General features: G+C 38.0%; 3 protein-coding genes and 2 non-coding genes across 7 annotated transcripts; 1 reads left to right on the top strand and 4 right to left on the bottom strand.

Annotated features, from left to right (window-relative positions):
* Window positions 1-446: 446 nt before the first annotated feature.
* Window positions 447-8,303, bottom strand: LOC122087880 (5'-3' exoribonuclease). Its single transcript, XM_042656997.1, has 5 exons — window positions 7,185-8,303; window positions 3,320-3,444; window positions 2,841-3,155; window positions 2,295-2,464; window positions 447-1,144 (listed from the first exon to the last, which is right to left on the bottom strand). The coding sequence occupies exons 1-5, from the start codon at window positions 7,530-7,532 to the stop codon at window positions 732-734; spliced, it is 1,371 nt and encodes a 456-aa protein (XP_042512931.1). The 5' UTR covers window positions 7,533-8,303; the 3' UTR covers window positions 447-731.
* A 3,088-nt stretch (window positions 8,304-11,391) lies between these two features.
* On the bottom strand, window positions 11,392-14,007 carry LOC122088311. 3 transcript variants are annotated; one of them, XM_042657528.1, is made up of 5 exons: window positions 13,884-14,007; window positions 12,521-13,486; window positions 12,323-12,376; window positions 12,016-12,200; window positions 11,392-11,781 (listed from the first exon to the last, which is right to left on the bottom strand). In XM_042657528.1, exons 2-5 carry the CDS (start codon window positions 13,311-13,313, stop codon window positions 11,695-11,697), a joined length of 1,119 nt encoding a protein of 372 aa, XP_042513462.1. In that variant the 5' UTR covers window positions 13,314-13,486; window positions 13,884-14,007; the 3' UTR covers window positions 11,392-11,694. The 3 variants fall into 3 exon arrangements, with proteins under 3 accessions (XP_042513462.1, XP_042513459.1, XP_042513461.1); XM_042657525.1 differs by lacking the exon at window positions 13,884-14,007 and adding an exon at window positions 13,634-13,852; XM_042657527.1 differs by lacking the exon at window positions 13,884-14,007 and adding an exon at window positions 13,630-13,852.
* A 1,168-nt stretch (window positions 14,008-15,175) lies between these two features.
* Window positions 15,176-15,269, bottom strand: TRNAY-GUA. The gene is made up of 2 exons: window positions 15,233-15,269; window positions 15,176-15,211 (listed from the first exon to the last, which is right to left on the bottom strand). It is a non-coding gene; the product is annotated as a tRNA-Tyr (tRNA).
* A 1,027-nt stretch (window positions 15,270-16,296) lies between these two features.
* TRNAP-CGG lies at window positions 16,297-16,368 on the bottom strand. Its single transcript has one exon. It is a non-coding gene; the product is annotated as a tRNA-Pro (tRNA).
* Window positions 16,369-17,632: 1,264 nt separating this feature from the next.
* LOC122087887 (protein KINESIN LIGHT CHAIN-RELATED 2) lies at window positions 17,633-22,427 on the top strand. Its single transcript, XM_042657009.1, has 3 exons — window positions 17,633-17,767; window positions 18,096-20,029; window positions 21,901-22,427. Exons 2-3 carry the CDS (start codon window positions 18,348-18,350, stop codon window positions 22,130-22,132), a joined length of 1,914 nt encoding a protein of 637 aa, XP_042512943.1. The 5' UTR covers window positions 17,633-17,767; window positions 18,096-18,347; the 3' UTR covers window positions 22,133-22,427.
* The last annotated feature ends 2,976 nt before the right edge of the window (window positions 22,428-25,403 follow it).

A 25,403-nucleotide genomic window follows, 5' to 3' on the forward strand; every position in this document is an offset into this window, starting at 1 on the left:
GAAATTTTCCTATGTTTTTCAATACCTCAACCCTAGACATCACCAGCAGAATATAATGGCATCTTCCTCTCACTACCCTTTTTTAGGAAAGAAGGGTTGGTTCAGATACCCCAACAAAATACTAAGACCAGCTACCAGAAAGTTTTCTAACTCTATTGTCCATGGAACAGAGTTTTCCGGTTCTCTAATACAGATTATGGAGGTCCCAACCTAAAAACACTGATGCTTGACGAATGCCATTAATGTTGAAACACAAGCCCAATTATGTTTACGCTCGAGCCATGTATGCTCATCTGAAACTGTTACTGTCTGCACATTTTGTCCTGTTGAAAGACTAAACAGCCCATCATCTTACAGTCATTGCTTGATTCTTCTTCCCAATTTCAGTACTACAAATTTAGAAAAAATGGAGAGGAGCTAATAGATAGAGATGCACGCAGTAAATGGCATTTAGAATATGAATAACACTGCCAGCAAATAAAAAATAAAATGGAATAAAATAATGCAAGTTTAACATTTGTTTATATGCATATCCAATTCCGAAGAATAAATGATAAATTCAATAAAACATTTCAAGAAGAGAAGGTAAAGCTCTAGTGGTTCTCAACAGAGACCCACCTACTTTAGCAGAGAATATTTTGAATGAAATTAGAATTGCCAGCAATGTCCAAGGAAAAAAGGGAAAATAGAAGGGAAATAATTATTTAGGAAACAAATAACCAGTAAAAGAACTATATACTTGTTACTGGCACCTCGAGGGCACTCTGATTAACAACAGCACAGGAAAGCTTCAACCTGAGTGTCTCCACATCAATGGTCTGTCTTTCCTCATTTGTCAACCATGAGGACAGGCACATGTCAATCACATCCTTGCAACAACTCAATGAAGCACCCTTGAGGTTCTTGATCTTCCCAAACCTCGCAATCCTCTCCAGACTTGCATCAGATGGTTCCTCTGCAAAACACTGCAGTACATCTTTAATAGCATTGCACCAAATAGGTCGCGCTACCTGAAGGAACTCGTGCAGAGCTAACACAGGGAGATTCACACTTCCCAGATCAGACTCATCATGGCGTCGCTTACCATGATAGTCTGATCCTCCGAGTTTCAAAAGATCATAAGTATCAGCCAACTCACTGAATGCTGTTCACAGGACATCAGCACATGGAGAAGGGGGGGGGGGGTGCAGCATGAGTTCTTATGTAACAGAACATGAAAAGTGAAAAGCAAAACATTGCAAAATGAAATCTTTCTACAACATTGTATGGGAAAACCAACACTCCATTAAAGCACTAACTAGAATGTAAAGTACATGAAAGCCAATTAAAAGCAAAGAAAACTAGTAGTTTTAAAAAATCATATGAAACTTTATGTTTGATATGCCACTTTCTCTGAGACCCTTTCTAATCGTCTCTGTACCAGTTTACCAACACATGACCCTGGGGGAAAAAAAAAAGGAAAAAAAAAAGAACAAGAAAAATAAATCATTTCCTTCCATAAGATAGTCACAAACACTATCCATTTAGGAAAGTCTGGAATATTTACTCAACCAAACGAAGTTATTGATTTTCCCCCTTTTGGACTCTTAGTCTCACAATATTAGATGTGGAGTAGTATTCCCAACTTTTAACACTGCATCCAGTGGTTAATATTCACATTTTATATCTTCATCGTTTTTTCCTAGATCCTAAAAATCAATTACTAACATCAACATACCAGAGCAGAGGTCAATCTTTTTCATTAAGTTGGCCACTCCTGACTGGAATGAAGTTTGAGAGAAACAATAATGAACCTGATTCATACCTGCTTCTAAATGTACAAATATCAAAGATGAAAGATCAAACCACAAGAAATACAACAACAACAATAAACTCAGCCTTACCCAACTTAATGGGGCTGGCTACAATGGATCCATACAAACTAGATTTGGGTTTGGCATATCAGATCCTTCAGCTCAGTCCAAATTGAGTTGACACCTAAAATTCGGATCCTGGATCCTAGAAAGTATTTTGATCAACCAGTCAGGCCCCATTCAGGTCTGAAATAAGGTAATGATCCACACTAGATTCACCCTCTGGCCAACTTTGTAGTCTATAGTGTCAGATTAGTTTCAGAACCACTTGGTTCCAACCCTGATCTCAACTATGTTCAGCACTTTTTTGAAGACCAATAACAACTTCATTAATCTGATGTAGAAGAATCAGACCAATAGGCACTCCGATTCCCCAACTGGACCCACTGATGATGGGTCTCAACTGAAAACAACAGAAGATTTCGAGGACTATGATTTTACCTGCCAGTTTCCCATCACTTCGGTAGACCTCAATCCCATGAAGACCTGCAGCTTTCAATCTCCTGATAACTGCAACAGGGTTCTTCAATGCCCATGGATGAGCTAATGTTGCCACACCCCCTGTTTGACATATCAATTGAACTGCTTCCTCTGCAAGAGCCTCACTACCCCTGTGTCATGCAGCTTCCATATTAACATAAACAATTTCCAGCACCATACAAGCAAGAAACAAAGAGTTCATTTTTTTAACAAAAGCATGGATGGAGGATTAGAAAAAAAAGTAAGGCAGGATTCGGTCACAAGACCTGGCCACAACAATCCAAGTCCTTCCTACGGGGAAAAGTGGCACTTTCAAGAAACAAGCATGTGTTAATTTATTATTTTCTTTTTCCTTTTTGTGTTCTTAATTTTTACCAGATGGGTGCCACTTGCAACCTCCACCCCTCTTCACATGTTTGTAGGATTGGGGCATTGTTGGCATGCTTGTGGTTCCATTGAGTCAAAAGAGACGTAAACCCAGGAAAAAGCCAGATATAGAATTATTACGTAGAATAGGCAGGTCCACCATCATATAGATATCGGTTGAAAGCTTGCTTCAGATTTTCTACATGGCCAGCTTCCACCATTGCACGAGCCACATGCAACCTCCCAGGAGCCACTCCATTCCCTGCAATTTTGGCAACATGCTCCCACTTAAGGGGCATCTTCAAGTTGTTCAGCTTTGAAACCATGTTCTTTGCACGGAGGAAACGGCCATCCCTTATGTTAGCTAAGCATTTCTCCATCTCTTCAAATCTTGAGGGTCCGCAGCTGCTGTAATAAGCAAGGATGTGAACTGGTTCTTCAGTTCCAGATTCTCCTCTGTTGCACATGTTCCAAAATGAAAAATAAGAAAGGTTATTTTTCTTTTCCCCTCGAAGAATAAGTTTGGTGTTTTAAATGTCTCTAAGCAATGAGAAATATATTATTAAGAGAAATAATAGCCATTCTTCATACAAATTTGAACAGATTTAAAAGAAGATGACCTTGGATAGAATATGGTACTAATCTCAACACCTGGAATTATCCTGATGCCAAATTTCCGAGCTGCTTCCAATGCTTCTGGGATGCCAGCCATGGTATCATGATCAGTCAGTGCAAGCACTTTCACCTGTTCTGAACACATTAAATTAAAATATCGTGCTCCATCTTTGCCAGCAATCATTCTTACAGTGCATCATAATGTATTACAGGACAGAACACTTTATCTTTTAGAAGGTGATGAACTTTTTGATATTATTTACTAGTATAATAGACATTGGATAATAGGAAGCAGCAGAATTTTCAGATCAACCATCCCTTATCTGCTGCAAGTTTATGGAGATTCTAGCTTTGGGATCAGCCAGGCCATGGCCCAGTTGGTGCCAAGTCTTAAGGTAGGGGATCTTTGCTTTCAGATGTTGAGTCAGTGCTGAGTGGAAAATAGATTAGTAAGGTTTTCTGTTAGCTGGATGCATGGATGACTGGCCATTCTATCTGTATTTATTGTATTATAATTGCACGGGTGACTACCAACCTCATTTTAGGCTTCAATTGAAATACATTGTCTGAGAAATTCAAATAAGATATAGAACAATGGATGGATCAAAACATAAATTCATGGGTTTGGGGAGATCTAGTTATTGTATTCTCCTTGCATATTTGTATGAAAGACAGACTGTTTTGACTTCTTTACAGTAACATCACATGCTATCCAACAATTAAATACTCAAAATCAACTAAGCATTATCCTAACTAAATCAGCATAGAACATTAGATATTTTCTTTTTCTTTTCATTTTTGATCTTGGTATTTTACGAGGTCATTTACCTCAATAACCTCATCTTAGTAAACATTAAGAAGGATCTTTTGGTTGGATCTGAGGGTTCCAAAGAGAGCAAGCATGGTTACTAGCCTATCTAGGTCACAATCTTTATTGATGTGTATGACTTCAATTCTTTCTTATCACTGTGAACATCCTTAGACCTCCAGTGTAACATACCAACTTTCATCACCCACCCAAAAGAAAAGGAAAATCTGATTAAATGGGGCCTGTAACCAACATATAAGGATGGGAATGGAACTGAGTCAACAATGGGTTAGGCAACAACAGCCCGAGGCCCTGACCCAGTCATGCTCAGCTTCTCCAAATCTGGCAAATAAACCTTCAATGAGTTATTCACCAGCCTAACCAGCATGATTAATGATCTAATCAACAGAAGTGGAAATAAAATGAATAATTGACAACCAAGATGAAAGAATAAAACATAACACAAACCATACGAAAGCAAAAAAAAAAAGCAGAGCATTACATTATGAAAAATGGAAGGACCTTAGCCAAAGCAGAAATATTGGGGTGAGAAGCAGATGAAAGCAAGGATCCAGAAGGCTTCAGAAAAGGTTTACAGCATTAAAGCTGTTAATGATCCAATTTTTAGTATGATTCCCATGGGAATTTATAACTCCCACACCCACCCACTGGTCAAGTTTCATATCCATATAAGCAAGGGAAGTGGCTCAAACATCACTCTGAAGTTTCATCAAATTATAAGTATCATGCTAACATGAATGAACCCTATTCCAACTAGAGTACACCAGCCTGAATCAGACAGGCTCCGATATCCCAACTCAATCAACTAGTTTCCAATAAACCACCTACCAATCCATCCAACATGATTAATGGTCTAATTAAACCAGAATAAAACTAAAATAAGAAACACTTATTGAATAAGACGTTTGGAATCACAATCCTGTGTGTGTGTTGGGGGAGGGGGTGTAGGCATTAGACTATTAGTGTTTCTGAAACTATTGAAATATTAATACCTTTTGTACTATGTAAATTTGATCATTGCAATTTCTGGATATGCCTGAAACAGAAGGCATTCAAGTACTCAAAAGGAACTAAATCTTCCTTGAGAACAAAATATTGCCTTTTCTAACCAACCTTTATCAAGGAAGATTCATATGGAAAAGGACACCGCCAAAAGAAAAATAGCAGAGTAAAAAAAGTAAAATAAAGAAATGGAAAGGAGGATTGCAGTAACAAATTAGGAAGGAAATGCAAGCCCCACATACAAAGATGGCCTAGAAATCTCACCTTTCATCCTTAAACCCTACTTTAAGAGACAACAAATAGTTGCCTCTTCAGAAATAATAGTTTCCAAGAATTCCCTCAGAACCACTATGGCACCCAATGATTAGTAAATGAATCTCCCTTAACTAGCACATGTGAAATGAAATACTATACAAGAGAAACAAACCATAAAGAACTTCCACTGGACTCTGCATTATCATGGAAAATACTAGCATTTCTCTCCTTCCAAATGCACTAAACAACTTCCACCAGAAAGAGCCTTTGCAATATGCCCACCTCTTTCTAGAAGGAGAAGGATACCAACCCCCCCCCCCCAAAAAAAAAAAAGAACTCTACCATATCATCCATTCTGAGTTTGTGACACATAAATACCAAGGATAACTTTCACAACCTTGAAAATTTCACTTAAACAGGATTCCAATTTCCTTCAAGAATTGGGACTTAATCAAAGAAAACTAAGCAATCAAGCAGGCAGAGGCAATGAAATCTAGTTTTCAGAATGATAAGTGGGAGTCTAGACTTCGATGGCAACAACTAGGCTGGGACTTAGAAGAATAGGCTTGTGATTGAATAGGGTAGGAATAGCTTTCAAGATTTTCTCAAGAATAAAGTTTCAATCGGTATAAATCTAGGGTGCAGAGGAATGAAAAATCTAGTTTTCAGAATGATAAGTGGGAGTCTAGACTTCGATGGCAACAACTAGGCTGGGACTTAGAAGAATAGAATTGTGATTGAATAGGGTACGAATAGCTTTCAAGATTTTCTCAAGAATAAAGTTTCAATTGGTATAAATCTAGGGTGCAGAGGAATGAAAAATCTAGTTTTCAGAATGATAAGTGGGAGTCTAGACTTCGAAGGCAACAACTAGGCTGAGACTTAGAAGAATAGACTTGTGATTGAATAGGGTAGGAATAGCTTTCAAGATTTTCTCAAGAATAAAGTTTCAATTGGTACAAATCTAGGGTAATGATCATTCAAGATCATAGCCAACAAAATTTTCAATAAAATGGTAAGTTAAAACAAACTTTCTTTAAGCAGTTGAAAGATGGAGCTAGTTCATCCAAGGTTATAGCTACCAAAGGCTACCTCTAAGGCTGGTCCTCCCAAGACCACTGGTTCCGGGGCATCATTATTTGCAACATTATTCACATTCACAGAACACGATATGAAGATATTGACTGCGGTTCATCCGTTATATAAGAACCGCACGTGATGTGGAGTCACCAAAGAAGATTAATGAACAAGGACAGAAAGCACGAAGCGCAAAAGTGTAACCATTCACAACCATCCCAATAGAACAGTATCTGGGTAGAAAGAACAAAAATAGGAAGCTAGAGAGATGTGAAAGATGAAAATAAATCTCATGATAACAAAACCCAAAAGAGACAACGTTTGGTATATTGAACTATCGAAGTATATCAACCAACCAGACATCGTGAACCCAAAGAAGACTCAGAATATGAGAAGCCAAATAGAAGGCCGGTAACCAACAATCCACCGCCATTAAAAGCAAAACAGGAACTCAAAAACAACACCGGTGCCCACTGTAAACAGTAGAAAGGGAGACGAACCAGAACAACTCACAATACCCATTGAGTGGGAAAAAAAAGAAGAAGAAAGGAAACTCATTTTTGCTATTCATTCAACAAACAGCAGGAGAAAACACATAAAAAAAAGAGGTGTTACCAAGACAAGAACAAGAATCCGCCTCAGAAATTCATCCAAAGAGAAAGTTTCAGAGAACAATAAAAATTAAAAGATAAAGGAATATAACTCACTCCATTTCCATGAGCTCGCTCAACAACCGCAGAAGGCGACAGGAACCCGTCACTACAAGTGGAATGGCAATGCAACTCGAAGACCACCTTATCCGCAAATCGCGTATGGCTCTTCGGGACCCCGCCGAAATCATCAACAGATGGAACAGAAGGAGAATCGAGTAAAACCCATTCGGACACAGATTTAGCAGCAAAGATCTGCTCCACAGCCATCTTCTTCTTCTTACCACTGCTCTTCTTCTTGGACTTCTTTTTCTTCGTCGTCGTGTTTGCTACATAACCGTTAGTACTATTATTGATGTTATTAATGCTATTACTACCTTGACGAAGAGAATAACCGTCCCCCATCACAAACCTCACAAAACCAGAAAATTTCTTTTTCCGGGGATGTTTGGAGCTATTTAGATCAATAATCTGCAACAACAAATTGGGTATTCTTTCTTTTTCTAGCTAATAGCTAGGGTATCGAACCATCAACATATTTAAACCCAGCAAAGGAAATAACTTGCCCTGCATCTCCTCAATAAAGAGCGATTTCTGCTCTGTTTCTCGTATTCCGAGTTCGGAGTTCGGAGTTCCGAGTTCCGAGCCAGTCAATTTATCGTACTACAATATGTAAATAAATGGGGCAATCTTACGCAATTGGATGACACCGATAGAGAGAGAGAGAGAGTAGCAGTAATTTTGACCATCAGGATTCATTGGAAGAAGAAGAGCAACAGTACAGTTACGAAAAGGGTTGTGAAGCCATTAATCATAATAATTTAATCCTAGAAAATCTCTACAGAGAAGATGGAGTTTGGGTTTCACTTTGCCCTTTGATATATACCCATTAGGCTTCCTACATTAATGACCAGGTGCCCACCTTTCACTCTCTGATTCATGTTCATCTCTCTCCTGGGCTTGGGAGTTGGGATTCGTGCTGGGAAACAAACAATAAAAGGGGCAAGTTTCGATGCACTCTCTCTTATCACTCTTCAGTCTTCACAGTCTCACTTTGCTTGCTCGATGTCTTCGTGCGCTTGGGTAGGTTTCAAGAAGACAAGACAAAAGGAAAGAGACTCCTATGAACCTATCACCTATGAGAGACCTTTCTTGTCTGGAAGGAACCTCAGAACCCAAGAACTTCCTAGATTGTATGAGAGGGCAGCAAAGGTCTCTCAGATTCTCAGAGTTTCATGGTCTTGTTAAGGAGAGAGGCCCATGGGCTATGAGCCCATCTGTTTTCTTTCTTTTTTTTTTCTTCTTTTTTCCTTTGACTTTTTTTTTAGTATAATTTCTTTGACCTTCTAGTTTAATAAGAGAGGATAGCTTGGATCAAGAACAATAAGGTTCTGTTTGGTAGCTAATAAAAGAAAAGAAAATAATACAAAAGATTATCTATATAACAAGATGAAAATTATGCAATGATTTATATATGTGTTTATATCTTTCTTTAAATTCAAAATTTTTTCTTGTTCTTTTCTTGACTATCAAACATATTGGAAGGGATGGAGATTAACAATAGATTTAATGTTCACTCATAAAGTCACAACACCATTGGTGAAGTGGGTGAAGGAAAATTTTATCCTAAATATACTATCACACCGTTGAATCCCAACTCTCTACCTCTCTCAATGTGTTAAACATGCTAAAGGTAGTATAGGCCTGTAAAAAAATCTAAATGTATATGAGCTTCTAGTTCAATTGTAGACAGTTGGGCACTTGGGCTTTAGTGTAATTCTATGGGAGGTCGAAGGTTTGACCCGCCTATGCCCCCTCCCAAAAAAAAAAAATTTTTTTTCTTAATATAATATTAAATAGGTTAATGGTTAATACTAAGTGTGATTCATTGATTTTTGTCTGCTCCTCATAGGTACCTTGATTGACACATTGTAAGTCCTTATCTGCCCCATTAGGATCTTGCACCCAAAAAAATAAAATAAAATAAAAGGTTCTAGGTTCTATGAGCCTGAAATGTATCACACGTCCTCTCATACGGAATTACTATATTATTTTTATTTTAAATAAAAAATAATAATTAAAAAAATCATTGCGAAAGAATGTAAAATACCCTACCTACTTAGAGAACCCTCTCAAATATATATATATGAATATATAATAAAAATAATAATTAAATGATCTTTGTAGTGCTCCCATTCTTCTTCTCTACTATCTATCATTCAATTTCATAATAAAATCTCTCAATAATATTGCCTCATCACTTCCTCTTTACTTTCTATCATGCAAATGAACATACGAGCAGAGGATCTCAACTCCAATTTTAGCATCTCTTGGTAGGAGCTGAGTAAAATTTCCTCCAATGCCATTGTAATATCGCCCTCTTATATGATTTTTTACATTTTTTTTCATTTTCTTACCCTAATGAGGTTGGCTTCAAATGTATCATACCATTTCTCGTGCCATATTGATGTGATGGGGAAGATCATTCACATTGTGGAAACCCTCCCTATTCCTTACTGTGGGCCCATTTTTTTATTTTTTTTTTATGCATCAATGGTTCCTAACAATGGCACCACACTAACCTAATGCGCGTTTGCTTTAGCAAATGATTGTCATTATCATTTGGCTTTTAGATTTGGATTTGAACATAAACGAAGAATTATATGTCTCTCTGTAACTTCAAACACACGCCATCTATCTCAAGTGGCGACAGGCGACTGGCGACTGGCGACTGGCGACTGTAGAGTCTTTTCGACCTTTATTCTTCCTATGTTCTCTTGTGCCTCCTATCACCATTTCTGATTTTGAAAAAGTGAATATTTCTTACCCAGAAAAGAGTTAAACTCTAAATCACTCTTTAAGGGTTATTGGGTCTTCTCATTTCCTGAAGAGTCGTTGGATATTGTTTGAAATTTTTAGCCTTTAGGGCTCTTCAGTTTACCCCTTGGTTCTTCAGTTTACCCCATTGAGGAGCTTTTTATAAATAAAAAAAGATCACCAAAGGGTGGTCAAATTAAGCTCAAATTAGTAACCCAATTATTTGTCTTTCCTAATTAAAATCCCAGCTCAACCCCATATCAGGTTCAAATCATCTGCGGTGAGCGGTGACTAACAGTGAAGATTCAACGACAAGAGGGCCTCCAATATGTCTTGCAGCTGTTGGATCTTCACCGTTGTTCAGTATCTCATCGTAGAAGATTCACAACGTGGATCCCTTGACTCAATCCAAACCGATTCCTACTTCTGTTTTTTTAAACCATACCAATCCCTACGTTCATGAATTAGGTGAATAATTTCAAACACACCATTAACCAGTTTAATTAAATAAATGAACAAAGCATATCAGGCCAAATATAGGCTCAACTTTTAAGTTCCCCTATTGCAAGGTTTTTGCCCAAAAACCGACAGTAACTAATCATGGTTACACTGGCAAAACCCTAACGCAATATATGCATAACGTTTACGAAAACTATTCAAATTCAATTAGGAAATTAGTATGATTGGTTGGTAGCCCATAAGTTGGTGTAGGCCCCAATAGGTCAAGAGATTGACTCTCCTACTCTTTACTCTGCACAGAAAAAGTGCTCCTCTCCCGGCGCACCACCCACCTACCTACCCACCTTCATCATGGATATCAGATTCATCCATGGCCCAAATCCACTCCTTGGCTGAATCAGTTTTCTATAGGAAGGAGAGAGATGTTTTAGTGGGGTGGGTGAAAACATAAGGCTTCCTGCTAAGGTTAAAAGTTAAGGAGTGACTTTTGATTTTTCAATATAAAGGGCTGAATTCCTTCCAAAAAGATAAATAAATAAAGGGCTAAATGTTGTATTGAAGAAAAACTATAGACATTCAGTGATCAATGAGAATTTCATGCTTGAGTATTGAATGCAAGAGCATTGGGGGCATAGTTTTAGGCTTTGGTATTGGATCAAATTGATCGATTCACATCGGTATCAGCTGTGACCAATATCAATGCAATACTAATATGTATTGACAGATTCGATCAAAATTTTAAAAAAGAGCACCTTTCAGGCCATTTATAATTGAAAGCCAATCTCAATCAAATCTCTTCAGCCAGTTCTACATTTCTATCTAGAACCTTATATTCCAGACTTGATTCTCCCCTTTCAATCAAATATCCACCCAATCAACCAGACCTGAGTTTTTAAATTCAAACACTGTCACAAATGAAAATCCAGTATCAGAGATGGAACCGTTTACAGATAAAGAAAGATCCTTACATTCAGAAAATTCAAGCAACTGAAGAAAAACTACAGATCTTCATGTACTAAATCTCAGGGACAAAATCTCAAATCTCTTAGAGCTGCAAACAAAGCACCGTTCGAACTGGGCCTAACCCAAAAGCCCAAAACAAAACATTATATCAGGTGAGAAACATAGAAAATTCTAACACATCAAAATACATGATGAATCTCTATTTCAGCCCCATCAGCTGGAAACTTATCAGGAAAAAAAATGCATTCAAGTCTACGGCTATAATTGCTGCACATAAATGTCAACAATGTTTTAGAGATTGTCATCCAAAAAATCTAAAAGCACCCAATTACTTTTTCAAAGGCATCCCATCATTCATCTCCAGATCCATCTTGCAGTTCCCTCTCAGTTCTTTTAAAGAAAGAAGACTGGATTGCTGTCATGAAAAAAAGAAAAAATTTCATCATCATTGGCACAGGAAAGAGATCAATAAATGAAATTGAAGAAAACCAACAATGAATTCGTCGAGTCATATTGTAGAAAAAAATCAGGAAATGAAACAATCCCAAAATTCTGGAACATTGGCAAGTTAAGAGGATTTATTTCTGCATTTGCACAAAACAGTAAGTATACTGGGACTAGGGAAGATGCGAAAGTTGGGTAGACTCACAAGCTGGCTGTTTTCGCAAATAAGGATATCCTCTGTATGAAGGAAAAGTGACTTCCACTTGCCCATAAGATCCAATTCTAATTCTTTTGACTTGTTCAAGTTGGCCATACTATTTTTGTCAGTCTCATATCGATTCAAACTTCTATCTACACAAATTTTAACTTCTTGTCGACTCTTCTTTAATGCTGAAAAAGGGGTAGAGTTAATTGAATAAGCATTCAGTGTTTCCAAAGAGGAGGAAATTAACAAATGATCTAACTGTTATGGTAATTTAATCCAATAAACATTATATTTCAGGAGGGCTTACCAGCAATCCTGCCCTTGACATCTTGGAAATGGAGGTCTGACCAAATATATGCAGCTGCACAAGATAAAAGATGCCAGTACTCTTTGAATAAAATGCAAAATAATAGAACCCATCATCTTCCCCAGTCCATAAATTCATAACTTGTCCCAATTATACAGAATTTGATACAAAGAACAAGATTACAAGAGCAAGAAATACCTTTCAGACAGAAAGAACAAGAGCAATCTTTAAGCATGTCTACCCCATGATTGGCATTAGAGTCATCTGCATTACCAGAACTGGCACATATCTCTGGTTCAGAAAACTTGGAACTTGATGACCCAGTAAGATTAGACTTGGTTGAGGTCAGATTACCACAATCCATCAACTCCGAAACATCCCCACAGACATGAGCATCTACTACATTTTTTTCCAGAATGCTCCCAGTGGCATCTCTCCCAACATCAGCTTTAACATGTTCTTTGTCTTCTTTGTCACCTTGGCTCCCTCCTCCAACAATAACTGATGGAGGGCTCCCACTTTTTTCGCATTGTTCAGAGCCTTTGACACCAGAAATACAGCTATCTCTCGATCCATCATTTCTTACAAAATGCATAGCACCATCCACAACGGTTGGGAGATCCTTAATTTCACCATGAACCCCAGAAATGCTAGACAATTTGTCACCATTTAAAGAGTCACGTCCAGTACCAGATTTCAGAGAACTACAGAGCCCCATAGGTTTTGCCAAAGGCAAACCCTTAGAATTACCATCTTCAACGCAATCTCGCTTGCATTTCCCACCGACTATATTCTCAACTCCCATACAAACTTTTTTAACAAACCCAGAATCTGGCACCTTGCCTTCCACATTATTCCGGAATTCATTTCCCCTGCCAAGATCAGGGCTGCCGGAAATTGACAAAACCTGTCTCTTACCGGGCCGATTCGTAACTTCAGCCAGAACAGGACGGTTTCCACGCCGTCCATCGGAAGGATCATCAACAATCATTATACCCAATTTACTTCAAAAACTAAAGATAGGGCTACTGAGCTCTCACCAGAACAATCAATTTGTAAAGATGTCGTAAAATTGAGAAACCCTAGATCCCACGCAGCCAATTTTCACAAATTTCGAACTCTTGAATCCTGGGATGGCATCTTCATCGTCATCGACATCAAAAACTACAAAAAGTACCCAAATCAATCAATAATCAATAAAAGAACCAAGAGGAGCAGAAGAAACCCTTAATAACAAATGAGACATTGAGATTCATAAGGGGAAAAAAAAAAAAAAAAAAGATTGAGAAGGCAGAGTATCAAATTACAGACAAACATAATAGTTGTCTCATCACTGAGACATTGATCTTTAAGAAAGAAAAAGAGATGATCTAGGGTTTTTGAGCAATGTTGGAGTGAAACTGAAACTTATTTCCTGGTTTTCTTGTAGTGGCGCCTTCCTCTTTGGGAAGGGATGGAAGGAATAAAGCATTGGCAGGGCGGGAACCAAAAAAAAAAAAAAAAAATGAAAAAACATAAAAATTCTGTGCTGCTAGACTTGAACCAGCGACCTAGGGATAACCTTTTCAGGAGGCTTTTTCTCTTGCCCTTTTAGTCCTCCGCTCTTCGGTCTGAGCTAAGGTCAGTTCGATCTTCGTTCCAAAGGCTTAAATTTATCTAACTTATGAGTAATAGGTGAGATTCATATTATGTATCTTGAAAAATTCATTTCTACCTTTATATAAGAACAAAAACATGTATATAATGCATATTAACACATAATAGAGATAACGCTTTAAACCCCACCCCCATCCCCCACCCCCCCAAAAAAAAAAATTAATAAAACTATTTATTTCGGTGGCAATGATTGTGGTGGTGGTTGAAGTTGCATTGGAGGTAATGCTGAGGCCTGAGAGGTCGAGAACCTTGAGAATTTAGAGTCTTGAGATTCGTAAAAATTATTCATTCTATGCGCCTTTTTTGTACTTTTTTTTTTCTTGAACATTAGTGATATATTATCAATATAGAACAATTAAAATTAGATCATATATGGCTAGTATTACTCGTATTTTAGAAAATGAAAGTTTCTATTTGAAAGCTTCGCCTATGCTATAGACACAGGGACGTGAAATGACCAACCTATCCCTCCAGGACACGTGCCCTTGTTTCAGGGCACAAGGGGAGCTCTCGACATAAACACATGCCCTTTAAAAAATAAATCACTTTGTGTTCAATTCATTTGATCCATAATGTTATAGTATCGGTATCAAGCTGCACGATACAGATCTGTATTAGTTGAAATGGTAATATGACATTGATACCTAACAACGTTAGATAGTAAGATGCTTATGTTTAGATAGTGATTACCTTAATATATTATTGTCAACTTTAATTTCAAGAGGGGAAAGGGGGAGTTCCTCATAGACATGAGCATCAGAGCATGTACTACATCATTTTTCAAAATACTCCTAGTGCTTTCAAATATTCTTTGTCACCTTGGCTCCCTCGTCCAACATTTGAACAACCATCTCGAATCATTATATCTAATTTACTTCAAATATTCAAGGTAGGGCTACGAACCCACATATCCAATTATCACAAATTTTAAACTCTTAAATCCTAGGATGCTATTTAACATATTATGAAATCGAGAACCACCACCATCATCATCATCATCATCATCATCAAAAACCACAAAAAGATTAAGATTCATGAGGACAAAAGGATTGAGTAAAAGAGATGAAAAAAAAAAAAAGGAGAAAAGACAAAAATTCAATCATCATCATCATCAAAAACCACAAAAAGATTGAGATTCATGAGGACAAAAGGATTGAGTAAAAGAGATGAAAAAAAAAAAGTAGAAAAGATAAAAATTCCGACCTGCCGGATTCGAACCAGCGACCTAAGGATATCTGACTGGACATTTTCCCACTACAGTCCTCCGCTCTACCAACTGAGCTAAGGTCGGTTTGCTGAGAATTTTTATATCACAATTTATTTATAATATTTTTAGATTGAGTTGAAGTCCTAAGATAAGAAAAGCATTAGTAGCAGTGTCCATATCAAGTCTTAAGGGCCCGTTTGATTATGTTTCAAGAAATGCGTTTTTGCATTTTTTGTTTCCAGAAACAGCAGAAATTGAGTAAAAAGCGTTTGATAAAACTGTTTCGTTTCACTTATTTTCAGAAATAGAAATATAAATTTTTACTTATTTATGGTTCAAGAAACGACCCAGGCCCGTTTGGTATCGTTTCTGTTCCAGAAACGCCGTTTTGTGTCAAAAATGAAAATTTCAGTTTCTGTGTCAAAACGTAGTTTTTAAACGAAAAAATGGTGTTTCAAAATTTCAGATTTTTATCGGGATTTTTTTTTTTTTTTTGTAAAATGGAACGAAACTGGGAAGACGGAACTCCAAAAACATGACTTATCATACACCTTCAATTCCGTTTCTGTTTTTAGAAATGGAAATTTATGTTTCTGCCGTTTCTGTAGAAACGGCAGAAATGTTATCAAACGGGCCCTTAAACATTATTGATACATTATCTATAAGATAGTATTAGGTGTAATTTCAAAATTAAGTGACTCTTTTTTTTTTTCTTAATTCATCTGATCTGTTAGATAGGTAAGATGTTTATGGCTAGCTAGTGATTACCTTAATTAATGTATATTTATCAACTTTAATTTGAGAGAAAAAATAAAGTTATCACGTCGTGTGACCCTTGAAATTTTCACCCCACTCTTTATGAGATAAAAAAATCTCTTTCAGGTAACACAAAGTAGACATTATTGATACATTATCTATCAGATAGTATTAGGTGTAATTTCAAAATTAAGCGGCTCTTTTTTTTTTTCTTAATTCATCTGATCTGTTAGATAGGTAAGATGTTTATGGCTAGCTAGTGATTACCTTAATTAATGTATATTTATCAACTTTAATTTGAGATAAAAAATCTGTTTCATGTAACACAAAGTAGTAAGGTTTGAAAAATACAAAAGGGGTGTTGCGAGAATCGAACTCGCGACCTCTCGCACCCGAAGCGAGAATCATACCACTAGACCAAACACCCACTTCCCTTAATGTCTAAAATAAAATAATAAAATTTGGTACACTCTTCCCTACACGGGTCTTGAACTTTATACTACACCACACCTATAGAGAGGATGGCTCTAACAAATGATATGCTCAAAAGTGAAATAATTAAAAGAAAAATGCAAGTGAAGTTGAATCCAAACCTAATATAAACTTTTGTTGTGATTATAATTAACTCCAAATGATTATAAATATGTTATTGAATTTTACTTACTTTGTTAAATAATAAGTGTAATTATCAAATGATAAAGGGTTTGCTGTTAGGCTCCGTGGCAATTACATTAGTGTGGTGGTCAATGGGAGCCCATACGGGCATCCGAGGGAGGGGGTGTATAGAATTAGTCTTGACGGGATGAGATTGTACAAAATGAAATTATACAACATATATGAAAAGATGCACAAGATAAGAGCATGGATGATGAATTTTGATACCATGTTCGAAATAAATGTGTTAAACCAAAAAAATCAAACAATTAGGTTAAGAGGCCTACTCACTATATGAAGTCATCCACAGTTTCAAAGTTTTTCATGGTAGAACCATTTTCAACACTTCAATTCACATGTTGCCTTTTATTTTAGGTGATAAAACACGTGGCATACATGACCTTTCTTTTGGGTGCTTGTATATAGATGTATTATAAATGTGTAAGTTTGGCCCTGTCTATCCGAATTCACCTTAGCCTTGTCCTAAATTTTTACGTCATTTATATGTTATGATAAGGAAAACTCAATCTCATTAGTTATCCTCTAAATGATGGAGTAGAATTAGAAGTCTTGCAACTGTGACTTGATTTGGAGTAAGAATGAGTTTATATTGTTCATTATTTGGTTTAATATGGCTTTTGGTGATTAAGGAAATGTTATATAAAAATATTTGTATAATGTTTTTGATCGAAGCATTTATAGAGAGAAGGGGAAAAAATGTCCGCAGATAATTTTAAATGTAATTTTAAAATTTTTGCTCATATTTGCAAGTACCTTTTAGATTGGTTTTGCTTACAAGATAATCTTCGGGGTTAAATATTCAATTTAACTCAACTCAAATAAACCTTAACCCAATTAAATGTGGACGACTACATGTTAAAGGGGGTACATGTGGGATAAGGCATCATTGAGGAGGGGCAGAGGATCATTCCAAAGGGGGAGAGAGAGACTCATACATACACAACGGCCACTATTCAGTAACATACACCGGCAGCGTGCACAGCCTTCTTCCTAATATATAATCTCCCACGTGGGAAATTCCTTGACATTAGGGCCTAAAATCTAATTTCATGACTGAGACTGTACAGGAACAAATCAACGCATGAAAGGTTTTCCAAGGGTTTTATGTTTCTCGAGGGTTTATGCTCCGGTCACCATATCCGACAACTAAGGTACGCTCACCTCTCTCTCCGTCTCCACATTTTTACACTTCTGTGTTCTTTGTAGCAGAACATCTGTTCTTCGGTTGGTGCATTTCCTCTTCAAAAACTGATTCTCCTTTCTTTTATTCCCTTGTTTCTGATACTCTCCATTTGTTTGCATCTGGGCTACCAGTAAGTTGTCTAAAGTACAATTAAAGTTTCTGTTGCTGGGTTCTAATTTTCTACTGGTTGAATCCTTCAATTGAATACCTCCCTCTTTATCTTGAAGCTTCTTTTGAATTTTTTGATATTTTTGTCATTCATTTTTTGTGTCTGTGCTTTGAATATTTCTGTGTAGGGCGAGCTCTGTAACTGAAGAAGAAGAAAAATCCTAGAATTGGTTATATATAAATCTGCAGAACGAGTGATAACTAAACACAAATCTGCAATTCTGAAAGCTAGAATCAATAAGCAAAATTTGTGCATCTAAACGTGATTCTGGAATTATAGAATCTGAACCAATCATAGCCCCGAAGTACAGAACCCATATAGTCCCTTGATTTTAAAATTCGTTTGAGCCAAGTGAGACCCTCCCGTCTTTCTATTCACCATGAGAAGATTCTCATCTTCTTTTCTCCAGCACCTTAACCGACACAGAACCGATTGCAGGGTTCTCTCCAGAGACTTTGTGTCAGACACTCCGTCAACCATCGAAGGAGAACAGACCTCACCCCTCTCACGTCCCCATCTCAAATCCTGCAAGACAGCCCGTGGATTACTGCTCCTTAAGAACAAAACCCACGAATTTAGGCACAACCCATCTCGAAATATTGATACCCTTGTGGACAAATCACCTCATTTGTCAACCAGACACAGAAAAATCAAACAGAAATCCGAAATCGAAGAAGCTTTCGAGTCTGCAAAGACAACCAATGAGATCCTCAAAGCTTTTGAAGACATGGAATCTGCTTTTGATGAGAAGGAGCTTGGTCTGGCTTGCTTGAAAGTAGGCCTTAAACTGGACCAAGAAGGTGAGGACCATGAGAAAGCTCTGGCTTTTGGAAAGAGAGCTTTGAATATCTTGGAAGGTGGCAATAAAGCTTCTCTACCAATTGCCATGACTTTACATCTGATGGGTTCTGCTAGCTATAGCCTGAAGAGGTTTAATGACAGCTTAGGGTATCTAAATAAAGCTAATAGGACACTGGCACAGCTGGAAGAAGATGGTGTCCATGCTGATGATATCAGGCCTGTTCTTCATGCGGTTCAGCTTGAATTGGGTAATACGAAGACTGCAATGGGGAGAAGAGAGGAAGCTCTTGTCAATCTTCGGAGGTCTTTGGAATTGAAAGAGAAAGTTCTAGATCCAGAAAGCAGGGAGCTTGGCACGGCTAATCGGGATTTAGCAGAAGCATATGTGGCAGTTTTGAATTTTACAGAAGCTTTGCCTTTTTGTTTGAAGGCAATAGAGATACATAAGGCTCAACTAGGGAGCAATTCAGTGGAGGTTGCACATGATAGGCGTATCCTTGGGGTTATCTACAGTGGGTTGGAAGAACATGAGAAGGCACTAGAGCAAAATGAACTCTCAAAGAAGGTTCTAAAGAATTGGGGTCTTCATTCTGATCTACTTCGCGCAGAAATTGATGCTGCCAATATGCAAATTGCCTTGGGGAGGTATGATGAGGCAGTTAACACTCTAAAAGATATTGTTCAGCAGACAGACAAAGACAGTGAAACTCGAGCTCTTGTGTTCATTTCAATGGGAAAAGCCTTGTGTAATCAGGAAAAGTTTGCTGATTCAAAAAGGTGCCTTGAAATAGCATGTGGAATCCTTGACAAGAAAGATACTGTTTCCCCTACATTAGTTGCTGAAGGTTTCATGGAGATTTCGATGCTTTATGAGACAATGAATGAGTTTGAAACTGCAATTTCACTATTAAAAAGATGTCTGGCCATACTTGAGAAACTTCCACAAGAACAACACTCCGAAGGGAGTGTTTCTGCAAGAATAGGTTGGTTACTTCTGTTGACAGGGAAGGTGCCGCAGGCAATACCATACTTGGAAAGTGCATCAGAAATTTTGAAGGGGACCTTTGGGCCAAAGCACTTTGGAGTGGGGTATATCTACAACAATTTGGGTGCAGCATATTTGGAGTTGGACAGGCCTCAGTCTGCCGCACAGATGTTTGCAGTTGCCAAGGACATCATGGATGTGTCACTTGGCCCTCATCATACTGATTCAATCGAAGCATGTCAGAATCTTTCAAAAGCTTATGGTGCTATGGGGAGGTATGAACGCTTTCCCAGTTTATGACTTTACTGTCATTATATCACACATTTTTACTATCATATGGGCTATTGAATCATTAATCAATTGCTATTAGCTTATGCTATGAACATTTTTTATCCTGAATTATTATCAACCTCACTTGGTTTTCTTCTTCTGATTCCATATGCTGGCTCTTTGTCGGACTGGATGGTTGATATAAAATACATTCTGAAAAAATGTTTGGCAATTTTTGTCTATGCTTCCCTCATTGTTTCTTTCCTTGTTTGGAGTAAACATCTGATCAAAGGGAAGATTACAGCTGGAACTGAATTATTTTAGTGAACGCCTCTGTTTTTGGATGTATGGTTATGCTGTACTGAGTTTAGTGGCTTTTGTATTATGTATGGTATATTTTGTATTCTTAAAACAATTTCTGTAGGAAATTCAACCGAATTAAATACCCACAAGAGAAATTATTCTTCCTACTATGGTAACAAGTATTCACTTTGATACCTTCCTTGTGGAGGAGCCAAGGAGCATATTATTGCGGAGTGATGATTTCCTTGGCAAAGGAACTTCTGAAGAATAGACCTAAATTGGGAATCAAACAATTGAAAATGTCAGGGCTTTGATCCAGCGAAAACCAATTGTTTTAAGTGATTGCCAAGTTTTTACCAGCTCAGGTATGACTCAGCTGATTGGGTATCTCTTGGCTGATTATTGACATGAGCACGTTTGCAATTTACGCTAGTCAGCTGTAAACTTTGCTGTGTTTGCAGAAGGTATGTTGGATTTATGCTTGGATGTTCACTTCAAGGTAAGGCACCCTAAAAGTGCCACCAAACACATTAGAAAATTATGCATGTACATGGGCAGTGAGATTATGTTCAAGGTAAGGCACCTAGGATTCATGCATTTGGAATCTACGAGATTGTGTTTAACATATGTTTTGCTTCTTTCTACCCTCTGGTTTGAGGTTTGTGCTTCATGTGCTGATACATGCAATCAGAAAATACACCTGTAACATGGAAAATTATTTTGAAAAAAAAGGAAAGAATGGAAAATTATTTCCTTTTTCTCCCCTTACTTTTAGAAGTAGTTCTCTTCTGTTATCAAACCTTGGGTGAAGATCAGTTGACTGGTTAATAAAATTTAAAGAAAAGAAACGTGTGCTAGGCCTCTTTTTTTTTTCCCCCATGGGTGGTTAGATTTGATTGTGGACGGTGATGCGGTCGCAATTATAAGTGGTTGAGTTCTTTTGTTGATATCTGCAGGTTCTTGTAAGGGTTAGGTCTCTTTTGTTGGATGCTTTCAGATGGAGGCTGAGATAGGTGAACTGCCTGGTTGACGATCTTCCCAAACCTGGGCTGAACATAGAGCTATAGTATTTAGGTTCTTTTCCTATCAACTAATTGTTGTTTGGTCTTGTTTGCAGATGTTCCGTTTACAGTTGAGCTGAACAGCACATAAAGCTTGCAAACCAAAATGAAAAATAGAGATCAGCCAGGATCATTCAAAGAATCACAAATGACTAAGAATCAGTCCAAAAAACAAATACAAAATCTAGTGTAGATATAGAATGAATACATCGGTTGCTCTGTATGTTTACGAGAACACCTCAAGATGCTTTTTGTTTATCAATGTGCTTGGCTATTTTATTGTTCGTTTTTTCTGTTTTTACTGGTAAATGCTGTCACCTATAAATTTGTCTATTACAACACTGGGGAACTAGTCTTTCTTGAGACATCCATGATCGTACCTAAATGTGTATCTTAGTATGCATGCCTGGACTCCATATTGTTGTTGTGAAATGTAGCATTCAACAAGACTTCACTCAATTTATTATACTGCTGGAGTTTATTACTGAATCAATTTCTTGCTGGTTTTGCAGCTATGTACTTGCAATGGAGTTCCAACAGCGAGTGATTGATGCATGGGAGAGTCATGGACCAAGTGCAAGAGATGAATCTAGAGAAGCACACCGACTTCTTGAACAGCTTAAGAACAAGGCTCGTGGTTCAGCATCAAATGAGGTTCCTCTAAAGGCTTTGCCTCTGCCTCAAAGTAGTGAACTTTCCAGTATCAGGAGTTCAAGACCTGATGTTCAGGTTTATGAGAAGTGATCAAATAGATGCGGGTTTTGGTTAAAACCTTTCTTTTCTGATCACAAGCATTCATTGGTTTGGCACGGTCTTCTAAAGGGACAAGTGATCAAGCACACTGGAGCATTGAGGCTTTGTTTCTTGATTACTGATAATACTGTGTTGAGTGTGTTCACTTCATACCTATATTTTTGTAGAGGAAGGGAACATCTGGTTTTCTTATTCTTGGAAGTTTTAGGAGGCAGACAATTGTCTTATTTCAAATATCTAGCTGAGTTGCAGCTACACAATTTAGTGAACCTGCTGATTCTGCTTATTCACATCTCTTTTGGGTGCCAAGGAAGTGGACTGATCAGAGTTTTAAAACTCAGGATCGGATTGGTATTGGCCGAGGCCAATCCTGATTCTGGTTGATCTGCACTGCATTTCTAGGGTTAGGGCAGAATCTAGTTGATTCTGGCCGGAATTGCCTGGGACCAATCTGGATCCTGATTCTGCTCTTTGAAACCCTGGGCCTGATGAGACCCTGTCACTGTTACTGTCACTGAAACATTCAGATTTCAGAATGAATGGTATGGCTTCAAATAATCATGACAGATTCATGCAGCAGAACATACAGTTCACAGACATATAAAGGGGGAAAAAATTAATGGGTTATTCACTTGTTGAAACATTTTAAGCACCGTTTAATAATGTTTATGCCATTTCTGTGTTGAGAAACGGTAGAAACATAAATTTCCGTTTCTAGGAACAAAAACAGTTTTGTAGGTGTTTGATAAACCTTGTTTGTGAAAACATCGTTCCTCGCCCTCACGACGGGTCTCTTTGCTACTTGGGCGGTGAGACCTGTATCGTGGTGGTGGACCGCCACTCCAGCCTTGCAGACCGCTCTGCCCGGCTCTCTCGTAGCCTCCTCCATGGATGCTCTTTCACCCTCAAGTACCAACTCCCCAATGAAGACCTCGACTCCCTCATCTCCGTCACCACCGACGAAGATCTCGATAACATGATCGAACAGTATGATTGCACCACCACTTTCTCCTTGAAGCCCTCTCGCCTCCGCGTCTTCCTCTTTCCTACCAAGCCCGAAACAGCAGCCTCGGTCGGCTGTCTCCTCAGCGATTCCAAGATGGAAAACTGGTTCTTGGATGCCCTCAACGATGTTGGAATCTTGCCCAGAGGGATCTCTGCTGATGTTGCTTCCGTTAATGGCTTGCTGAGTCTGAACGATGCCATCCATGTCCTCCCTTCTACTGATGGGGAACCTCAACCTGATTCCGTGGGTGGCAATATAAAGCAGGTTAATAAATCTGGGCAAGATGTTCAATCGCTATTGGATTCTCCAATGATGGAAACCAATTTCTCTTTTAGTTCAACATCTTCTTTGCCTCTGATTCTGGTTTATGTTGAGGATGGTGGTCGCTTGCATGATCAGAAAGTTGGGCTAGAGGAACATTTCTCGCAATTGAGCATCGTTGCTCCGCGTAAGCAAGAGGAGGGCTTTGTTTCACTGTCTTCTCCTCCGCCTATTTCAACCAGTATTGTCGCAGCTGTAGCAATGGCGTCAGCTGGTGCCGTTAACCCTACTACTATTGCTAGTGAAAACTCCAGCAGGATTTACTCGGACAACGAGTAATCAGACCATGGGGCCCCTGTTGGTTCCACAAGTCTGTTTCCAGAAACGACGAAACAAGTTCTACTTGTTCCATCGTTTATGTTTCTTGAACCATAAATCAATATAAATTCTTATTTATGTTTCTGAAATAAGCAGAAACGGAATAGGTTTATCAAGCGTTTTTTGTTCTATTTATGTCGTTTCTTGACACATAAACGGCAGAAACGCGTTTCTTGAAACGTTATCAAACGGGCCCTTGGTGTTACGCATCCATTTTAAAACCACAACTTTATATTTTTCTTTTACACTAAGTTTTCTTTCACCGGCAGCTGAAGGATGAAATGATCCAAATGTGACCCTCTCACTTGACCTTAAGAAAACTCAGTCTTTTTTTTCTATAGAATTTTTTTTTTGGTAAGATGATCTCTCTGAACTTGAGCTTATTTTTTAATTATATTTTTTTTATTAAAACAAATAATAAAAAATATCATGCCATTAGGCCTTATGTTCGGAGAACCTCTCTCTCTCTCTCTCTCTCTCTCTCTCTCTCTCTCTCTCTATATATATATATATATACATATACATGACAGTTATTATTATATTGAATTAATGGTTCACTTGTACTTTAAAACTATAGGTTTGCCTCTCTTCTCCCCATCATGGAATAGTCCCCTTGCCCCGTTCATCTTTGCCACTCAATTTGTTGAGCTCATAGCTTCAGGGAAGCTAACGGCATCTCCAACCTCCTCCCTTAAACTATATTCAGTACGATTAAAAATGAACAATCTAATTGCAGCCAAAGGTTCTTGATATACATCTGTAAAATACACATTTCCAAGCAAAGCACCATCTCAGATGGATGCGAATTCGTCCACAGAAATGTCAACCAAGAGGGGAAGGGTATTTATGTGGGACTCACGATTTGATCATCTTTTAAATTAATATTATGCTCAAGGAAAAAGATTTTTTGAACATGAGGCGTAGATAATGCCACCTCATATACATTTTTTTTTATTCATTCTTCAAAGGAGAAAAAATAAAAAATTTGAAAGAAAGAACACTATCTGTAGAGCCCTGCTCTTTAAACCTAGTTTATTGATCGGTTGGTTTGGTTTGGCCTTGTAGGGTTTGAACCAGAACGGGTTGATGCCAGTGTCTTGTGGTACATGACAGCAAGGATGACATCGAATGCGGGGTGGCCGGATGAGATTGAGCCGATACCCGAGATGATCCGCACTCCTAAGTCGTGCCCTTGCACATATCATAATGCCATATATGAGTAGAAAAGGTACGTTATCGTATTTAAATGATAGGAATTTGATTCACAACACATGGCAAGAGTGAAGTACATGTTATGACCCATTTTCCTTTAAAATACAGCAAGGTTGGTTTGTTTGGCCAATTGGTGGGTGTCACCGGTAGGTGCGAGACCCACTAGTGTGATCCACTTGTTGGGGTATTATGGACCCCAACATACCCAGCTTGGATGAGCATGTGTGTCTCGGCCTCCTCGTCGTAATTAGGTTTTGTATGCCCGATGATGTTGGTTACCTCGCCCGAAAATATGGTTTAATGTGATTTAGTTTATAAATGGACAAAACCAAACAGACCCTAGAAGATATTTATAACACTAGGGTATAAATAGCCTTATAACACTCTCTCCCTCATTTATGGTTT

This window comes from Macadamia integrifolia, chromosome 9 (assembly GCF_013358625.1).
Source record: "Macadamia integrifolia cultivar HAES 741 chromosome 9, SCU_Mint_v3, whole genome shotgun sequence".
In the NCBI taxonomy this organism is placed as follows: domain Eukaryota; kingdom Viridiplantae; phylum Streptophyta; class Magnoliopsida; order Proteales; family Proteaceae; genus Macadamia; species Macadamia integrifolia.

Coding starts and splice junctions, on each gene's coding strand:
- LOC122087880 (XM_042656997.1), bottom strand. CDS start 7,532: ATGGGGGACGGTTATTCTCTTCGTCAAGGTAGTAATAGCATTAATAAC. Junction 3,445..7,184: donor AGCGAGCTCATGGAAATGGA/GTGAGTTATATT, acceptor TGTTCAGAACAG/GTGAAAGTGCTTGCACTGAC. Junction 1,145..2,294: donor AAGTGATGGGAAACTGGCAG/GTAAAATCATAG, acceptor TCCTGTGAACAG/CATTCAGTGAGTTGGCTGAT.
- LOC122088311 (XM_042657528.1), bottom strand. CDS start 13,313: ATGATTGTTGATGATCCTTCCGATGGACGGCGTGGAAACCGTCCTGTT. Junction 12,201..12,322: donor TGTCAAGGGCAGGATTGCTG/GTAAGCCCTCCT, acceptor CCCCTTTTTCAG/CATTAAAGAAGAGTCGACAA. Junction 11,782..12,015: donor TTTGCGAAAACAGCCAGCTT/GTGAGTCTACCC, acceptor TTTTCATGACAG/CAATCCAGTCTTCTTTCTTT.
- LOC122087887 (XM_042657009.1), top strand. CDS start 18,348: ATGAGAAGATTCTCATCTTCTTTTCTCCAGCACCTTAACCGACACAGA. Junction 20,030..21,900: donor GCTTATGGTGCTATGGGGAG/GTATGAACGCTT, acceptor CTGGTTTTGCAG/CTATGTACTTGCAATGGAGT.